General features: G+C 44.3%; 1 protein-coding gene across 1 annotated transcript in view; it reads left to right on the top strand.

The window, feature by feature from the left end:
• Nucleotides 1-6194: 6194 nt before the first annotated feature.
• Nucleotides 6195-17568, top strand: part of tmco4 (transmembrane and coiled-coil domains 4) — a 28696-nt gene continuing 17322 nt past the window's right edge. The window contains exons 1-5 of the mRNA XM_084332770.1: nt 6195-6285; nt 10384-10537; nt 12418-12592; nt 15513-15540; nt 15667-15796. Of these exons, the coding sequence (XP_084188896.1) occupies nt 6243-6285; nt 10384-10537; nt 12418-12592; nt 15513-15540; nt 15667-15796 (530 nt within the window). The 5' untranslated portion in view covers nt 6195-6242. The remainder of the gene's footprint in view (nt 6286-10383; nt 10538-12417; nt 12593-15512; nt 15541-15666; nt 15797-17568) is intronic.

Here is a 17568-nt window from a genome sequence, read left to right as displayed (position 1 = left end):
GCTCCCGCCTACCTCCGGTCAATGGTCTCTAACTACACACCCTCAAGACCCCTACGCTCTGCATCTTCTGGCCGCCTCAGACCTACTCCTATCCAAGCTCCCGGAGGGTCATCAAAGAGAAGCCGCCTATTCTCAGTCCTTGCCCCACAATGGTGGAATGAACTACCCATCCCAGTTAGGACAGCCGAATCCCGTCCAATCTTTCGCCGTTGACTAAAGACTCACTTCTTCAACCATTATCTGAAATGATTAAAAAAAAAGAAAAAAAATCTAACCCTGACTAACCTTACTGTCATGCACTTGTCCTAATAAACTAACCTACACTGGAACACGCAACACTTGATGAACATTGTTACTCAGCTGATAGAGTTGTACCCTTCTTGCTGTCTTGTCGTACAGAACTTGTAAGTCGCTTTGGATAAAAGCGTCAGCTAAATGACTAAATGTAAATGTAAATTAGGGGCATGGCCGTAGCCAGCTATGAGGTCACAGAGGTCCGGACCTCGGTAACTATTTGTATTTTATTTTTTTATTATTTTTTAAACAAACATATAAACAAACATGACAACACACGATAAGATATACAAGCATTAATTGTCAGGGCACATCCAATGAGATCACATTTTAGTTAGTTGTCTTATATAAGATATACCCCTAATACCTGTTATCTAAAAAAAACCTACACACATATGCTCAGCTCGAACCCCCCCCTCCCGGACCCCACCTTGAGAAGTACCTCCACTATCCCTCGCACCTAACCAGACACTACCATTATAAGCTAGCTTTTATTCTCTCCACCACTTCTAACCACATTGACATTTTGGATTCATTGAGACCCAGAATTCTTGCTGTAGATATTTCATGGTAAATTACATCGAGATATGTAAGAAACCAAACTTTACGGCACATTTTTTCCGGTTGAAACCAGCGTGATGCGATCAGCTTCTTGGCTACTGTGATACCCGATAAAACCAATCTCTTTAGCTGTGGATTCACTGCAAACTCAAAAACATCATTCAATAATAATACCGAGGGGTGTACAGGTATATTCCAAGATACGAGTTTTGATATTTGTTGGGTCACATCTTTCCAGAATGCCTTAACTGGTGAGCAGTCCCAATACATGTGCATAAATGTCCCTTCGTCCCCATTTGCACATTGGGTGCATTTGGAATCTTGTTTAAGCCCCATTCGGCACAGTCTTATAGGAGTCAAGTATGTCCTGTGAATATAGTTAAGATTGATTTGTTGATGATCCGGGTTCCTTGATGTAAGTCGGACATTTGCCCAGGCTCCTTGCCAATCAAAGTCATTTTCCAGGTCTGGTATATCCCTCCTCCAGACAGAGTCAAGATGGAGGGTTTCATACGAGGACATTAGTAATTGATGATAAAATTCTGAAACAAAACCTCTCGATGTCTCTCTTGCGTAGAAGAATTTGTGGTATCTGTGGTGTTCAATTGGTCTGTCTAATGGAACACTGTGAGACTTCAAACATAGCTCTAACTGTTTGTGAAAAAGCCATGTGGACTTGGTGAGATTAAATTTTTTGCGTATTTCTTTATCACTACAAAAACCCTGTTTGTTAAAAACATCCCCTAATGAGTGTATGCCTTGCTCTTCCCATATAGGGAATCTTATAGGTCGTTTTCCAATTAAGAGTGCATTGTTATTGAATAAGGGAGTATGATTGTGCCATTTTTGTGGGTTAGGATTTTTTTTTTGTGATTCACGCCATATCCGGATCGCATGAGTAATTATGGGGCAAAATTTTCGTTCACAGTGCTTGATTGGTAGTTTAGTGTATGCTATGTCCTTCAGTCTTTGTGGGGCTACTATGTTTTCTTCTATTTTTCTCCAGGATGCTAATGCTTGGGAGTCAAACCATGTTGTCAATGGACTTAATGTGTACGCCTTAAAATATAGGAAAAAATCTGGAAATGCCATGCCACCATCTGCTTTATTTCTCTGTGCGGTGGATCTTTTTATACGTGGTGGTTTGTTATTCCAAATAAATTTGTATGTGGAGGAGTGTAATCTTTTCCAGTAACCCTCTGGAGGGGGTAACGGTAGCATTGAACTGAAGAAGTTGATTTTAGGTAGTACATCCATCTTAACTATTGATATCCGTGCTTGTACTGTGTTTTTAAGTTTTGCCCATCTATCAAGGTCGTCTTTGATTTTGTTTTGGATTTTTGTGTAGTTGTGCTTCACCGTTTGTCTTATGGTAGGGAATATTTCCACTCCCAAGCATCTGAAATGTTTTACCATCGGTATCTGTCCTGGGAGGGTTGTATCTTTTTTTGCAGGGGTGTTAAGTGGAAGGAAAGCCGACTTCGGCCAATTTATCTTAAATCCTGATAAATCACCAAAGTCCTCAATCAACTTGAGCAGATGAGGCAATGTGGTGTTGGGGTTTTTCATGAACAATATTACATCGTCCGCATATAAACAAATTTTTTGTTGTGTGCCCTTGATTAAGATTGGTTCTATGGATTGGGATTGTCTTATATATTGTGCTAAAGGCTCTAATGATAAATTGAACAGTCCGGGACTAAGAGGACAACCCTCGGTAACTATTTGTAACTATAAAAAATATATATATATTACAAAATAAATAAATAAAAATAATTATATATATTTTTTTTTAGTTTGGTCAACGACCGGCCCACTACTAGGCTGGGACAGTGGCCCATTGGTACTGACTGACACTGGGCTGGCCCAATCACATCTCTTAGCACCCCCCCGCCAGTCGTGCAGGGTACATGACTGAGAGGGGGGCTGGTACATGACTGAGATGGGGGCTGGTACATGACTGAGATGGGGCTGTGGTACATGACTGAGAGGGGGCTGTGGTACATGACTGAGAGGGGGCTGTGATACATGACTGAGAGGGGGCTGGTACATGACTGAGAGGGGGCTGGCTGGTACATGACTGAGAGGGGGGCTGGTATACATGACTGAGAGAGGGGCTGGTACATGACTGAGATGGGGCTGTGGTATATGACTGAGAGGGGGCTGGCAGGTACATGACTGAGAGGGGGGCTGGTATACATGACTGAGAGGGGGGCTGGTACATGACTGAGATGGGGCTGTGGTATATGACTGAGAGGGGGCTGTGGTACATGACTGAGAGGGGGCTGTGGTACATGACTGAGAGGGGGCTGGTACATGACTGAGAGGGGGCTGGTATACAGGACTGAGAGGGGGCTGGTATACATGACTGAGAGGAGGCTGGTACATGACTGAGAGGAGGCTGGTACATGACTGAGAGGGGGCTGGTACATGACTGAGAGGGGGCTGGTACATTACTCAGAGGGGGCTGTGGTACATGACTGAGAGGGGGCTGGTATACATGACTGAGAGTGGGCTGGTACATCACTGAGAGGGGGCTGGTACATCACTGAGAGGGGGCTGGTACATGACTCAGATGGGGCTGTGGTAGATGACTGAGAGGGGGCTGGTATACATGACTGAGAGGGGACTGGTACATGACTGAGAGGGGGCTGGCTGGTACATGACTGAGAGGGGGCTGGTACATGACTGAGAGGGGGCTGGTACCATGTATTGTGCATCATTGTAGGTCAAACCATTAAAAAGTTAATTTCCACTGCAGCCATTTTGGATTTTGGTCTCTCACAAATTTCCCCCGCCTTTTTAAAAAATACACCCCGGCTAAATTAGTTTATCAACTCTCCTAGATGACAAATCCATTGAGAAACGAAGTGCCACAGATGACCCAACTAGGTCCATATCGTATCTTCATAATATTATTTTTTAAATAATTAGGATAAGGGTTCCCTTGATAGATAAAGGTGCATGAAAAGGCTGTATAATATACAACACCTGTAGCTCAACTGCAAAAACTGCTTTTTTGATTTGATTAGATTTATTTGGAAATTAAAAACACATCATAAAAACAAATTATCTTGACCAATTTGTATTCCTGAGGATATCACCTAAAAGCATTCATTAAAACACTTATTTCCAAGGTGGTCCTCAATGGAAGACATAAAAACACAGCACATATAACCTACTCAACTGCTAATTTTTCCTCAACTGTAAAAATGTATGCCTACTTATGTATTAGCCTACAGGGAAAAACACATTCACAACAGGCAGCAAAGTTTATTTTCAGCCAAGTATGGTAATAAGGTAACTATTAGGATATATATGGTATAGATTACTTACTCTTAATAACTTATTACTATCTGTGTCGCTCTAGTCTCCACCTACACAAATTGTTTTTGTGCTGTCCATGTTATGGTTTGTTACCAACCGCAACAGCACGGCACAGACAGGTAGTTCAGAGTTAGCCAAAAACCAGGGCGTATTTATTTCCAAAATAACAGGGAATAGAAGAAACAAAAAGCACAAGTGGGGAATGTTCCTGGCAGAGTAGCCCGCAGCTCTGCAGCTCGTCTCGGCGTGTTGCGCCTCTGACTCTGCGGCTCTGCAGCTACTCGAAGATCCAACTCGGGGAGGAACGGAGAGAGAGAGAGTTGTCAACAAACAAGCCAACGGAATACAAGGCAGTCCAGTCCTCCTTAGCTGAGTCCAGTATAAACACAAGTGACTTAATCTTCAGTGTTACCAACACACAAGTTTAGCTGAGTCCAGTACAAACAAAAACGGCAAATCTTCAGTGTTACCCAAACACACAAAAACATAAAGGTCCCGAGTCAGGAAGATGCGAAGAAAAACAGAGTATCCAAAAAGTACGTTCCAAACTCACCAAGGCGCAATTGCGCAAAGCGGGCAACGAGGCACAGATCCAACGGATGACAGAGAAAAGCAACAGCGGCGACTTCCATAGACGTCCTGGAGAAAAACAGACGAGGTACAACACGGGAGGGAACAAGCAGCAGCCAGTGGTAATCTAAAACGACCCGACAAAGAACGTTAGGAACACCAGAGTATATAAAGGGCTCCACCGAGCTGATTAGAACTCACTTCAGGTGCGCGAAGGTAATTGGTACCTTGAAGCGTGCGGAATCGGACCAATCCTCACAGACCATTGATCATGCACCTTCACGTGGTAGGCACATTAACTGTAGGTCAAACTCCCCAAACAAACACACCATTGATTTAATTGCCATATAAATCACATACAAAGATCTAACTATTACTCCTCTCTGAACATGAATATAAAACAAGAAGGTGATCTATTAACTGTGTAAACCTTATGCAATATTCATCATTGATATTTGAATACTTGAAATCTGTATGAACTGAGTAGTTAGTATCAAATGAAATAAGATGGAATTCATGCATTCATTGAATAAACAACTATTTGCTCATTACCAGTATGGTATTGTTTAAATTGTACAGCTTTTTGCACATCTTTGTCAGGGAATTCCAACAATTCTGTACCTGAATGTACCAGTTAATTGTAATCATATTTGATGCAGGTGTTTTTACATCACTACCCAAAACAAGATTCAGCCAAGAGCGAGGGAGTACACTGGTCCACTTGTCCATGGCACTTGGTCCAGCTTTGTAGTGGGTTGGGCCGTGGGGATACAGTAGGTACGCATATTTAAGGGGACCGCAAGGATGGTGTACTGGTGGGTGGTGTCCGACCGATTATAGTGGGCCGGTCTGGGCAAAAAAAATAAATGGACCTCCCTAATTTCTAAACCCTGGCTACGGCCCTGATTAGGGGTTAGGTATCTTGCTCAAGGACACATCAACACACTGACCGCGAGGCGTGGGAATCGAACCGGGAACCTCCGGATCGCCCCTATAATTATGGTATACAGTAATAGCATACCATACCGTAGTATAGTATAGTATATAGTATCGTATCGTATATTGCTCTTTGATCTTTTGAGAAGATTGCTTCTTGTTATGTAACATACACATGGTACACATTGCACCCTCCTGCCCTCAGGCTTAGCAGATAAACAAACCTGTGTAGCCTTCACCCTCTCACAAAAAATGTCAATAGCTCTGCACGCCCTTAAAAATGTATAGGTTTTAATATAGGTTTATGACGCTATGGTGCATTTAGCAACATTTGAATTATTTCGAAAGACTAACAGGCGAAATGCACAAGTTATTTTTTAATACACCAAGAAGAGCGTGGCATTTAAAGTTTTTGCGAACCGTTTGCCTTCTTGAACACTGCGTCCCGAGTGAACGCTACGTGGACGTCACACACAAGTTGCACAAAGTTCAGCGGGCGCTTCTAATCTTGCCATGTTTTAGCACAAGTAACCTTACTGCGATTCTCAACAACAATGGAGGAACAACAGACAAACGAGGATACAAGTTTTACTCCAGGTACCCTTTCTCTATGTTATTATACCCAGTAACGCACTGCGTTGTTGGTGAAGAAGTAAAAACAGTGTTATTATTACTTTTAGGTAAACTAAGCTAGCTAATTTAGCTCAGCTCAGCTAATATCAGCCAGCTGTTACTGACAGCTAGGACGACGTTAGTAATGTAATGTTGGTTGATTGTCTTGATTCTATTTTATGTTAAACGTATGAGAAACGTAATAATTGTATGCTTGTTTGATCAGTGCAAGTTCCAACAAAATCATAACAGTAGGCCTAAGTGTTGTAATGCTTGAATCTGGCTACTATCCAGCAAAAAATCAGATTGCTGCATCCCCCCATACACATCATTGTAATATTTTACCTGTCAATATGAATAGACTCAGTTTGTTTTAGAGGCATCCTTGCAGCTATTCTTGGCATGGGTCTGTTTGAATCAAAACCATATTCATCATCAACCTTTATTCTCGAAATTACAATTGTACTGTATTTGCAAATCTGGTATGTCATAAATGTATAGATGTAGCAGTATGTCATATGTTATGATGAATTGAAAATGGGGGACCCTGATGTAAACAAGACGAAAGTCTTTCTCTGGTCTGCATCCCCTTAACAATTGTATGTATTGAGCTGTACTGTACTGTACCCATTCTGCAATCTGTTAATAAAGTTTTCAATCAATCAATCAATTGAGGTCACCCTCATTTTCAATGTAGTCGAGACTTTACAGAACAGACATTTCAATGCACACATTTCTACAATATAACAATAATAAATATTAATAACTATCTACATAGTACTCTCAGTCCAGACTCCAGAGCGCACCACAGCAATTAGTATAAAAAATTAAACTGTGTCACAAATGACGACAACAAAGACCAATGTGCGAAACACCTGAAAGACTATATACTGCCCTAAACTAATATAAGTAGGCTAAGAAAAACAGTTACAGACTGTTGCAGGCAGGCGGCAGACCTGCAAGTAAACCTCTAAACTTCCTCTGCGTTATAGGTAGTTTCATCTTCAGTGAGAGCTGAAGAGAACTTCCATGTAGTAGGGGCACTATAATGAAAGGCTGATTTTACAAGTTGGGTCTGTACATGGGGGAACCTCCAGTGTAAGCCAATCATTAGAGCGAGTCATATAGGGTCTAGTGTTCTGAACTAATAGTGATGAGAGATAAGGAGGTAATTTCCCATTAATGGCCTTAACTCATTCAGCGCCAGCTATTAGACGGAGCCTGTCATATCAAGGCCACGCTTTAAAAGATAGGAGTGTGTCACCTTGTTTGTAGAGCTATAACTATATTCTATATTATAGCTATGGATACAATACTATGGCCCATTTTGGCATCACCCATCTATCGTTCAATATGTGAAAAAGAATAACATTTCCCATCCATACGTTCCCGTGTGTCTGGGGTCATTCCCGAAATGCTGAGTTATAGCCTTATACGTCAATTCTACTATAAACGTTGCCGTTTCTTGCCTGTACACGCTACTATTCCCAAATCACATCTATGTCATAGGTATTATGTTTCATCATGAATGCATGAAAGGGGGGGGGGTCGTTTCTGATTATTTGATTGTCAGTAACGGCATTCGTATTGAACACTAAAAACGCTTATCAGCCCGATCGGTATAAAGGCATTGCACGATCAAGCTAAAATTGACGTCAGATAGTCCTTACCTGTGATCGGGAGTATTCCAAAAATAATATTCCAATTGTTTGATCGCCATCTGGTACATCCGATGTCCATTTGGTCCACGGCATAACCCACCACAAGTTCCACAACATATGGATCGGGGATATTTGACGCGCTTCAATGGAACCGGGAGAACCGCTCCACTCGGCCGACAAGGAAAAGTGAGACCGGAGACATTTGGCCATTACAGAGGCCAAGATACAAGGTTACAAAGGGTGCTCGATACCGCCGTCTAGCTGGATGCGGCCGGTATTGCACTTTGGCGATCTAAGACTCATTCCCTATGGTAACACCAAGGTCCCTGGATGAATAATGAATACAAATATTGAATAAAATAAATAACAATGAAAACCCGACTATACTCTGGTCTAGCGCTGAACGGTTGGCGAGTTAACCACACTTTACTTGGGTCTGGCGTCCATTGAGTTAAGGATAAATAAATACCAATGTTGTTTTTGCCTGGCGTCCATTGAGTTAAGGATAAATAAATACCAATGTTGTTTTTGCCTATCTGCCAGAGAAGACCAACCCATTTTCTCATATAAGATGCAGTGGTGTGTATCATATCTGTCACCAGTGATAAATCTAAGAGCAGAATGATAAACAGAATCTAATGGTTTGAGAGTCGAAGGGGCAGCATTTCTATAAATCACATCTCTAAATATTGTGTGATTTAGTTTTCTTTAGCTAAGCTTAGTATTCCTGATGCAGGCTATTGGGCAATGATCACTGATTCCTAAATCAAAAACTCCACTAGCAGTGATCCTGTCTAATCTATTGGAGAAAATTAAATCAATCAAAGTAGATTTTGTGTGATTTTTGGGGTTTACTTTGGCCTAGTTGGTTCCGTAACCAAGTGTTAGGTTTAGATGTTCACTAACCTCCTTTAGATACCCAGAATTACTACCCAGAATTACTATCTAGCCAATCTAAATTAAAGTCACCCATTATGAGCATTTCAGTATCAGGATACAGAGCTAAAACATTAGCTATTTTATCAACAGAGCTAGCATTAGCCGATGGCGGTCTATATACTCCAATGACAATTAGTGAATTATTTGTACCCAAGTAAAACAAGCATTTCACAGCATTTGGCAATAGTGATTGCATGTAGAATGGTAACAGAAAAACAAACTTTCACATACATGATCACCCCACCCCCCCTTCCAATTCTATCTATTCTAAATACATTATAATGGTTTAGTGCAATGGAGGAGTCATCATCAGATTTCTTTAACCATGATTCTGTTATTACTACGACATCAAGTCAAGTCAAGTCAAGAGTTTTAATTGTCACGGCATACAAGTATACAATGAAATGCGGGTGGTCTTGCCCGCGACGATGTGCAATACAGTGGTACAACATATAATAGAATCCAATAAAAATACAGTGGTACAACATATAATAGAATCCAATAAAAAACAACAGTGCAATAAACAGGTAACATGGTGTGACATCTCGGTATCTGTACATAGTATTTACAGAGCATATAGGACATGCTAGGTAGCTTTAGTAGTGCAATACACTGTTCCTGTTGTTATACTAATTTAAAGTGGCCTTTCCTCTTGGCCATAAGTGTGCGTGTGTGCGGCATGAGTGTTAAAGTGGCTGCTAGTGTGTGAGCATGCGTGTCGTGTGTGTGCTTGTGTGTGGATAGTTCAGTTTCTGTGGCTCTCAATGTTCATTGTTCAAGGCTCTGATGGCCTGGGGGAAGAAGCTGAGCCTAAGCCTCTCTGTCCTAGTAACTGGGGTTCGCAGGCGTCTGCCTGACCTCAGCAGCTGGAACAGGCTGTTATTGGGGTGGTGGGGGTCTTTCATTATTCTGCAGGCTCTGGATTTGCACCTCTTGTTGTATAGAACCTGCAGGGTAGGTAGCGCAATACCCGTGGTACGCTCGGCTGAGCGCACCACTCAATGTAGGGCCTTCTTGTCCTCCACATCCGGATCCGTCTGGGAGATCAGGATCCTCAAGTGGTCTAATTTTAATTTTTGGTGTTGTAATACACTCCTCACATTTAAATGTGTAAGTAGATGGATAAGTAGATGGATTCAGGCTGACTGTGGATTCGGGTAAATTAATTGGCAATTTAGAAGGTGTAGTAACAGATGATTCCATAGGGATTGTGCTCAGGTCAGAGACAGTAGCTGTATGAATTGTAGTCTGAACCGTTACTAGGCTACTCTGATGATTTGTGACCATCCCTAATTTATGGCTTGTAGGTCTATTATTTACAATAACATGTATATTTGAAATAACATGATTAATATCAATGTTATAATGGAACAGGCTACAATATTAGTTGAGGATGAGAGGAGGCAGTCATTCTTCCACATCATGTAAAGCTGTGTTAATACAAGGCTGCTTTAGACTAACGTTAGTGTGTCTGTCTCCTCAGAACCAGGGGGCGGGGTACCACCACCACCGGCAACCTCAAACGAGCCCAGTCCAGAGGACATCGTTGGCAGACAGTTGACTGAACCGGGGCGCTTTGCCTACGCAGCACTGTGTGGTGTCTCCTTGGGCCAGCTGTTTCCTGGCCCAGAAAACAGGTAACAACATCAGAGGACAAGTGTTTCACCAAAGCATCCCATATCCGACAACAAAAAGACATCTGTCCTCACAACATTGGTGTTGTCTTAAAACCAGATTTTCAAACATAAACATAAAGACAGATAACACGCTCATCACAGACAAGCTGGATGTGGCAAATTACTTAATAATTTTTTTTCACAAACATAGCCACAACACTGGTAAATAAACTGGCCCCTGTAAATGTCCAAACTCAACCCCCTCCAATGTACAGTGCCCCCACCCCACCCCACCCCACCCACCCAACCACCTCCAATGTACAGTTTCCCCACCCCACCTACCCAACCTCCTCCAATGTACAGTTTCTTCCCCCTCAAATGTATATAACGGTACTCTCTTTTTAGACTCATAAATGTCTAGATGTAGCAGTACTGTCTATCTGTATGTCATGTATGTCATATGTTACGATTAATTGAAAATGGGGGACCCTGATGTAAACAAGACGAAAGTCTTTCTCTGGTCTGCATCCCCTTAACAATTGTGTGTTTTGAGCTGTACTGTATTGTACCCATTCTGCAATCTGTTAATACAATTTTCAATCAATCAATCAAGTCTCTACCGTAGGGAGCAGTGTCTGCGTCGGTTCTATTGTTTGGAAAACAAAGAACTTGCCACCCCCTCTCCTTCTTATGTCAGAATAAATTAAATGGAAATATTGTAGTTCGCAGGCAGGGCGGGAAATGACTGCCACTGATCATCATCATCTACGTGATGGTAAATTTGGCTGCGGCTGAAAAGTTTGTCTCAGCTGCCACTGATTGACAGTGACCAAGTTACCAACCAACCCTCATTTGAATGTTTTCTAAATTAGCCTGGCTGCTATAATAGTGAAAATGGGTGGTGAATTTGGAAGCCAGCTGTTTCTGTGGCTGGAGACAAAAAAACAACAAGCCTTCACATAGCCTACCCTAGCACTAAACATAGACTCTTGTTCACATAGCCTACCCTAGCACTAAACATAGACTCTTGTTCACATAGCCTACCCTAGCACTAAACATAGACTCTTGTTCACATCCACTAAACATACACTCTTGTTCACATAGTGTGTGTGTGTGTGTGTGTGTGTGTGTGTGTGTGTGTGTGTGTGTGTGTGTGTGTGTGTGTGTGTGTGTGTGATATCAACTGTTAGACCACCATACCATATCACAACTCGGCTACAACTGTAAACTTTTAGTCTTCATATTTGGAAGCCTGGGTCATGTCCATAAGTTGGGTGTTAGAGGCCTTCAGATGGCCGGTCTTCCGAAGAGAAGAGCCAAACAATTAGCAAGATATTGCTCAGTGTCAGCAATTATTGGCAGCCGGGCAATTTGGAGAAGACGCTGCTATCTGTATCCATGAGCTGTGTGTAGATTGTCAGGTTCATCATCCATGTGTGTGTGTAACTTTGGTTGCCATTGTCAATTTGGGCACGACTGTATCAGAATAACCCACAATGTACAAGTGCACTGATAATATTTGTGTCCTTTAAACATTGTCTTTATGTGGACATAAATAAAGATTGTGTGTGTGTGTGTGGTTTGTGTGTGTGTGTCTTTCTTTCTTTCTTTCTTTCTTTCTTTCTTTCTTTCTTTCTTTCTTTCTTTCTTTCTTTCTTTCTTTCTTTCTTTCTTTCTTTCTTTCTCTCTCTTTCTCTCTCCGGCCCTCTGCTCTGTGAGTTGCCGGTTTTAGTGAAATAAACTATAACTCCTCAGATTTGTGTCTGTGTCTCTCTGTCTCTCTCTCTGGCCCTTTGCTCTGTGAGTTGCCGGTTTTAGTGAAGTAAACTATAACTCCTCAGATTTGGAGCACATTGGGTGTACTGGTAGGTAAAGGGAAGTGTGGTGTTTGTCTCCTCCAGAACATTTAGGGAACAGTACCTGGAGGGTCTGGTTTGCTGGCTGGGCCTGGACGAGTCGGTCATGCCAGTCATGGGGGCCTTCCTGTCAGGCTTGGGCTTTGAGGGCTCCGACACCTTCCTCTCCATCCTCCAGACAGAACGGCTGCTGGCTACCGGGGCCACGCCCATCACACAGGTAGCTTATGCTCTCACAGCGTGTGCTAGTGTATCTGAGGGCTGTATTGTGTAGCAACTGGTTAAAGTCTTTAACTCTAAAACTAACCCTAACCCTAGCCTGCCACCACCAAAACTAACCCTAACCTGGCCTGCCACTACCAAAACGAACCCTAACCTGGCCTGCCACTACCAAAACAAACCCTAACTTGGCCTGCCACCACCAAAACTAACCCTCACAACCTGTGGGAAACCGGGCATTCTCTCTGTACTATTGTTCAGGATTAGATCAGTGTGGAGTAATGATCCCCTCCCCCCTCAAACAATCTCCAAGCCATGTTCCAACCTTTGTCTCTCACCCAGTGGTGCAGTCGTAATATGGGAACTGGTAACACGCCACGTGCATGCGCACAGAACTGATTTATACACACACACGCACGCACACACACACACAAGCGCATATACGCAAGTGCAATCTTTCTATCATACAAGCTCTTCTTGCTCTCTATTTGTGTGAATGTGCGCGTGGAAAGCTGGCGCGCAGCACAGACGCTTGATTCAATATCATAAGCAGGTAGACCCCCATCACGAATTCCGAGCCACATTAGTATTCACCTCCACTGCCTGTGTCACACAGAATGAAGGGGGAGATGCATTCAGATAGCCAACACCCAGACACTTGCGCTTTTTGTTATGTAAAACGGTGGCCGGGTACTTAGTCACAACGAATGGATACAGCGCATTTTTGTGTGCGTGTACACGCGCGTACTTCTGCCTCAGTGATCTGGTAACACGGCGTGTAACCGCGTGTGACCACGACTGCACCACTGCTCTCACCTGATACAATCCAACTCACCTCTCCCCCCTCCTGCCCCCCCCCCCCCCTCATGGACCCTCTCCCCTCCCGGATACAGACATCTCACACCTTCAGCCCTATCCAGCCCCCAACCCACGTCCCCCCCCCCCCCCCCCCCCCCTAACTCAACCCCCCCCCCTTGATTCCTCCAACCAAACCGTCCCTCTCACCTAATACCCCCCCCCTTTTTTCTAACTCACCCTGGCCCCCTCCAATATACCTGGGCCATTCTGCCCAGAATCCCTTTCTCTCTTTACTATAAAGATCTATGTCTCACTGGATTCTGGAGCTCTCCTGGGGACATCAGGCCATTGTCCTCGTTGAGTCAGCCAGCTATAACTCTGATCTTACTTGTACCTATTTGGTATAATAAACCTATGTTTCATTCATTATGAATTGAAAATGGGGGACCCTGATGTAAACAAGACGAAAATCTTTCTCTGGTCTGCATCCCCTTAACACTTTGAGTGCCAACAATGAGAATTCTCGTTATTTCATGCCAACCGTTCAGTGCCAACGACGAGAAATCTTGTTATTAATCGTTATTTTTTTTATTAGCGATTTCCATTCATTTTTCATCAATCTAGCCTCACGTTACCACTGGGACTCTCTCTGAGCTCGAACAGGGAAAATACCGTCCCCTATCGTCTCCCGGATGATAATGCACCCATTGGATTGGACTGAATGAAAACGCATGGGGAAAAGAAAATCCGGAATCCACATTTGACTTGTCAGGCATGTAATCCGAGCCGATTGCAGTCTTTGTGGTCCCTCAGAACAGCGTGGAATATGTGTTTCAAGCACCCCGCGTTGGATCAATAAACGCGATCGTTATTTGGAATGGCGATCAGGAATTGGAATAATATTTTTGGAGAACATCTGATCTGACGTAAGGAATCTATTTTACCAGTCTTGGGGTAATCAGAGCTTTTTTCACAGATATATCAAAGTGTCCCCTATGTGTGTGTGTGTGTGCTGATCAGGAAATAAGGTAATCGATTTTTCAGCCCGCTTCTCTAGCGTGCATAAGTACACATATACTAGCGATAATCTAGGGTTTATTTGAAAACGATTCATAAATAGGCCGAAAAATTACAATGTTTTTGTGTATTCCAGTAAAGGGCGATTCCTGCAGAATCTCTTTTTTTTCTGGACATTTCCAAAAAACTAGCGTTTTTCAAAATGGTATAAAACGGAAATGTACTGATGAAAAAACAATCCGTTTCGACAATGTTGACTGCAAGCAAGTCATTGATAAGCGATGGGCGTATTAGACACATAGCCATAATTTAAGATATAGTTTGGGGCGGCTACGTGGCGTAGTGGGCAAGGCGCTCGCCACAAATGACGGAGACGCTGGGCTTGCCTGTTCGAGCCCAGCGCTCCACATTGCTTTCAGTTTAGCTGGTCGTTCATACTAATACACATTGGCTGTATTAGGGGGTGGGAAACTGATGGGTGGGGATCGGGCGTTGTGGACAGCGACTCCTACAGGTCGGTTGGTGCGCCTGCGCAGTAGAATCAGGAAGTGTCGGGGGCAGCGTGAGCCTCCCACGCGTTACTCCTCGCCACTGAGAGATCGAGCTGCGCAGGTGAAAAGATGCGACTGCTGTTACCTCAAGTACCGGAGGGGACTTGTGCTATGTATGACTTAGTCCACATTGTAGCCGGCTTGTGGGAGGCAGGAAACAGCGTTTGTGACAGGGGAGGGTTGAATTGGATGATACAAAATTGGGATGGGAGAAAATATAGAAAAATGGGAGAAAAAGTGGATAAAAAAAAATTTAAGATATAGTTTATGCGTTCGCAAATGTGCTCGCCCTCTCATTGAATAGAGCGTTGGCACTCAAGCTCTAAATCGTGCGCCCCCTGCTGGCACTCAAAGTGTTAACAATTGTGTGTATTGAGTTGTACTGTACCCATTCTGCAATCTGTTAATTAAAGTTTTCAATCAATCAATCAATTGATCTGTTATATTCTTCCACATCAGGATTTCACCAAAGTGGTTTGTATGTAACAGATTTAGTGTCAACAAATTCCACAAAATGTTCCCGCCCCTTCATCTGCCTTCAATTCTCTATTCCAGGATCTGGTGTCTTTTTCTGTCAAGGACGGTAAGAAACTCATGATTGTTCATTCTTATTTGTCTACTTTGGTGTTTGGTGTAAAACAAATTATAATAATAAAAAATTAAAACATGTGTAGTGTTTTTGAAGTGTAGTGTTTTTGTGTGTGTTCAGGGCAGTATGACGCCAGGGCCAGGGTGCTGATCCGCCATGTGGGCTGTCTGCTGAGAGTCTCCCCACAGCAGCTGGAGGAGTACGAGGGGACGCTGGGAGAGAGTCTGAGGGAGGGAGGAGAGGAGAGCCAGTAAGTTATGGATAGAGAGGAGGAAATTAAGTTTCCCCTTCCTCCCATCTACTAGTCACAGTGATAGAGTGTGTGAGAGAGTGAGAGAGAGAGAGAGAGAGAGTGTGAGAGAGAGATTTTGCCATGGGTTATTAACGATAGGTTATGTAGATAACCTAGTTATATTAGTATTGGCTGAGCGTCCCGCTCTGCGCCTTATGAGATACCCCTTATCTCCTATGATACCTATTGTATCTCCAATGAAAACAACTACATGCACCCCACCTGTATGGGGCCCCGCCCCTATGGTGGCACCGCCCATATAACCGTGACTCTGGTCACCAAAACACCCTTCCTCGCCAAATCCCGTCCCAGGAAAAGATCCCTCAAGAGGGAACTCAGGGCCACGCAGAGCGGGACGCTCAGCCAATACTAATATAACTAGGTTATCTACATAACCTATCGTTATATATCGTATTTGCTTTCGCGTCCCGCTCTGAGCCTTATGAGATATGGGGAAGAGCGGACGCGAGACCCGACAAATGTACCCCCTGAGGACCCGTAAGCCCACATCAAGGGGTGCGGGGAGCCCTGTCACCCCATCCTTCCTAATGAAGGGGGGGCGCAGTCAACTCCACCTGAATGCGAACAAGAGGGAACTAGAACCCCTTGAACACACCGTACAGGCGGAACCACGTGTGACTCAACACACTGTGGCCCATACCCATACACTCCTGCTACCCGACCAAAGGACGGGAAGCAGGAAAGGCCACAGACCCCAGAACCGCCTGGGAGACAGAACCCCCGGTCATGTCCATGAGGTAAAACCTTACAAAGGGACCCGGGGAGGACCATGAAGCTGCAGCACAGATGTCCTCCACCGAGGCCCCACCCAGGAGAGTGGCAGAAGCAGCCACCCCACGAGTGGAGTGCGCCCTGACGCCCCCAGGGGGATCCTGCCCAGCCAACGTGTAGCAGAGGGTAATGCCCTCGCACAACCAATGGGACAGGCGCTGCTCCGACAGTGCCTTACCAGCACGAGCCCCACCGTAACAGACAAAAAGCTGGTCGGTAACCCTGAAGTCCTGAGTACGGCTGAGGTAAATCCCCAAGCACGGACTGGACATGACAGGTGAAGGCCCGCATCTAACTCACTAGTGTGAGGAGGAGGACGAAACGCCTGAACCACAATATCCCGGGAGCGGAAGGAACTCCGGATATTCTTAGGCACGAAAGCAGGATTAGGTCGCAGAGTGGCACCGCAATCGGTCCGAAAAGACAGGCACTCTGGACGTACCGAGAGAGCACAGAGCTCACCCACGCGTTTAGCGGAAGTGACAGCCAGTAGGAACGCGGTCTTGAAGGACAGCTGTCCCAACGGCGCCTGCTCGAGCGGCTCAACCGGGGCCAAGGACAACCGACCGAGGACCAATTGAAGATCCCAAGTCGGAGCCAAGGAGCGTTGCACCGGCTTAACGCGTCGAGCGCCAAGCAGGAAACGCTTCACAAGAGGGTGGCTGAACAAGACATCCCCTCAAACCCCTCATGATAGGAGGATATAGCTGCTGCATATACCCTCACCGTCGAAGCCGACAGTCTATCAAGGAGAGACTGGAGGTAACTAAGGACAGCATCCAGGGGGCAGGAGACTGAGTCCCGGCCCCCCGCCTTACACCACACTTGGAACATACGTCATCTGCCCGCGTAAGCGCGACAGTGGAGGGAGCATGCGCATTCCAGATGGTAACACCATCAGGATCAAGAACCTGCACCCCTCAATGTACCCGTCCCAA

Source organism: Notolepis coatsorum (assembly GCF_963971535.1).
Source record: "Notolepis coatsorum genome assembly, chromosome: 17".
NCBI lineage: Eukaryota > Metazoa > Chordata > Actinopteri > Aulopiformes > Paralepididae > Notolepis > Notolepis coatsorum.
This window is presented reverse-complemented; position numbering and strand designations above follow the sequence as displayed.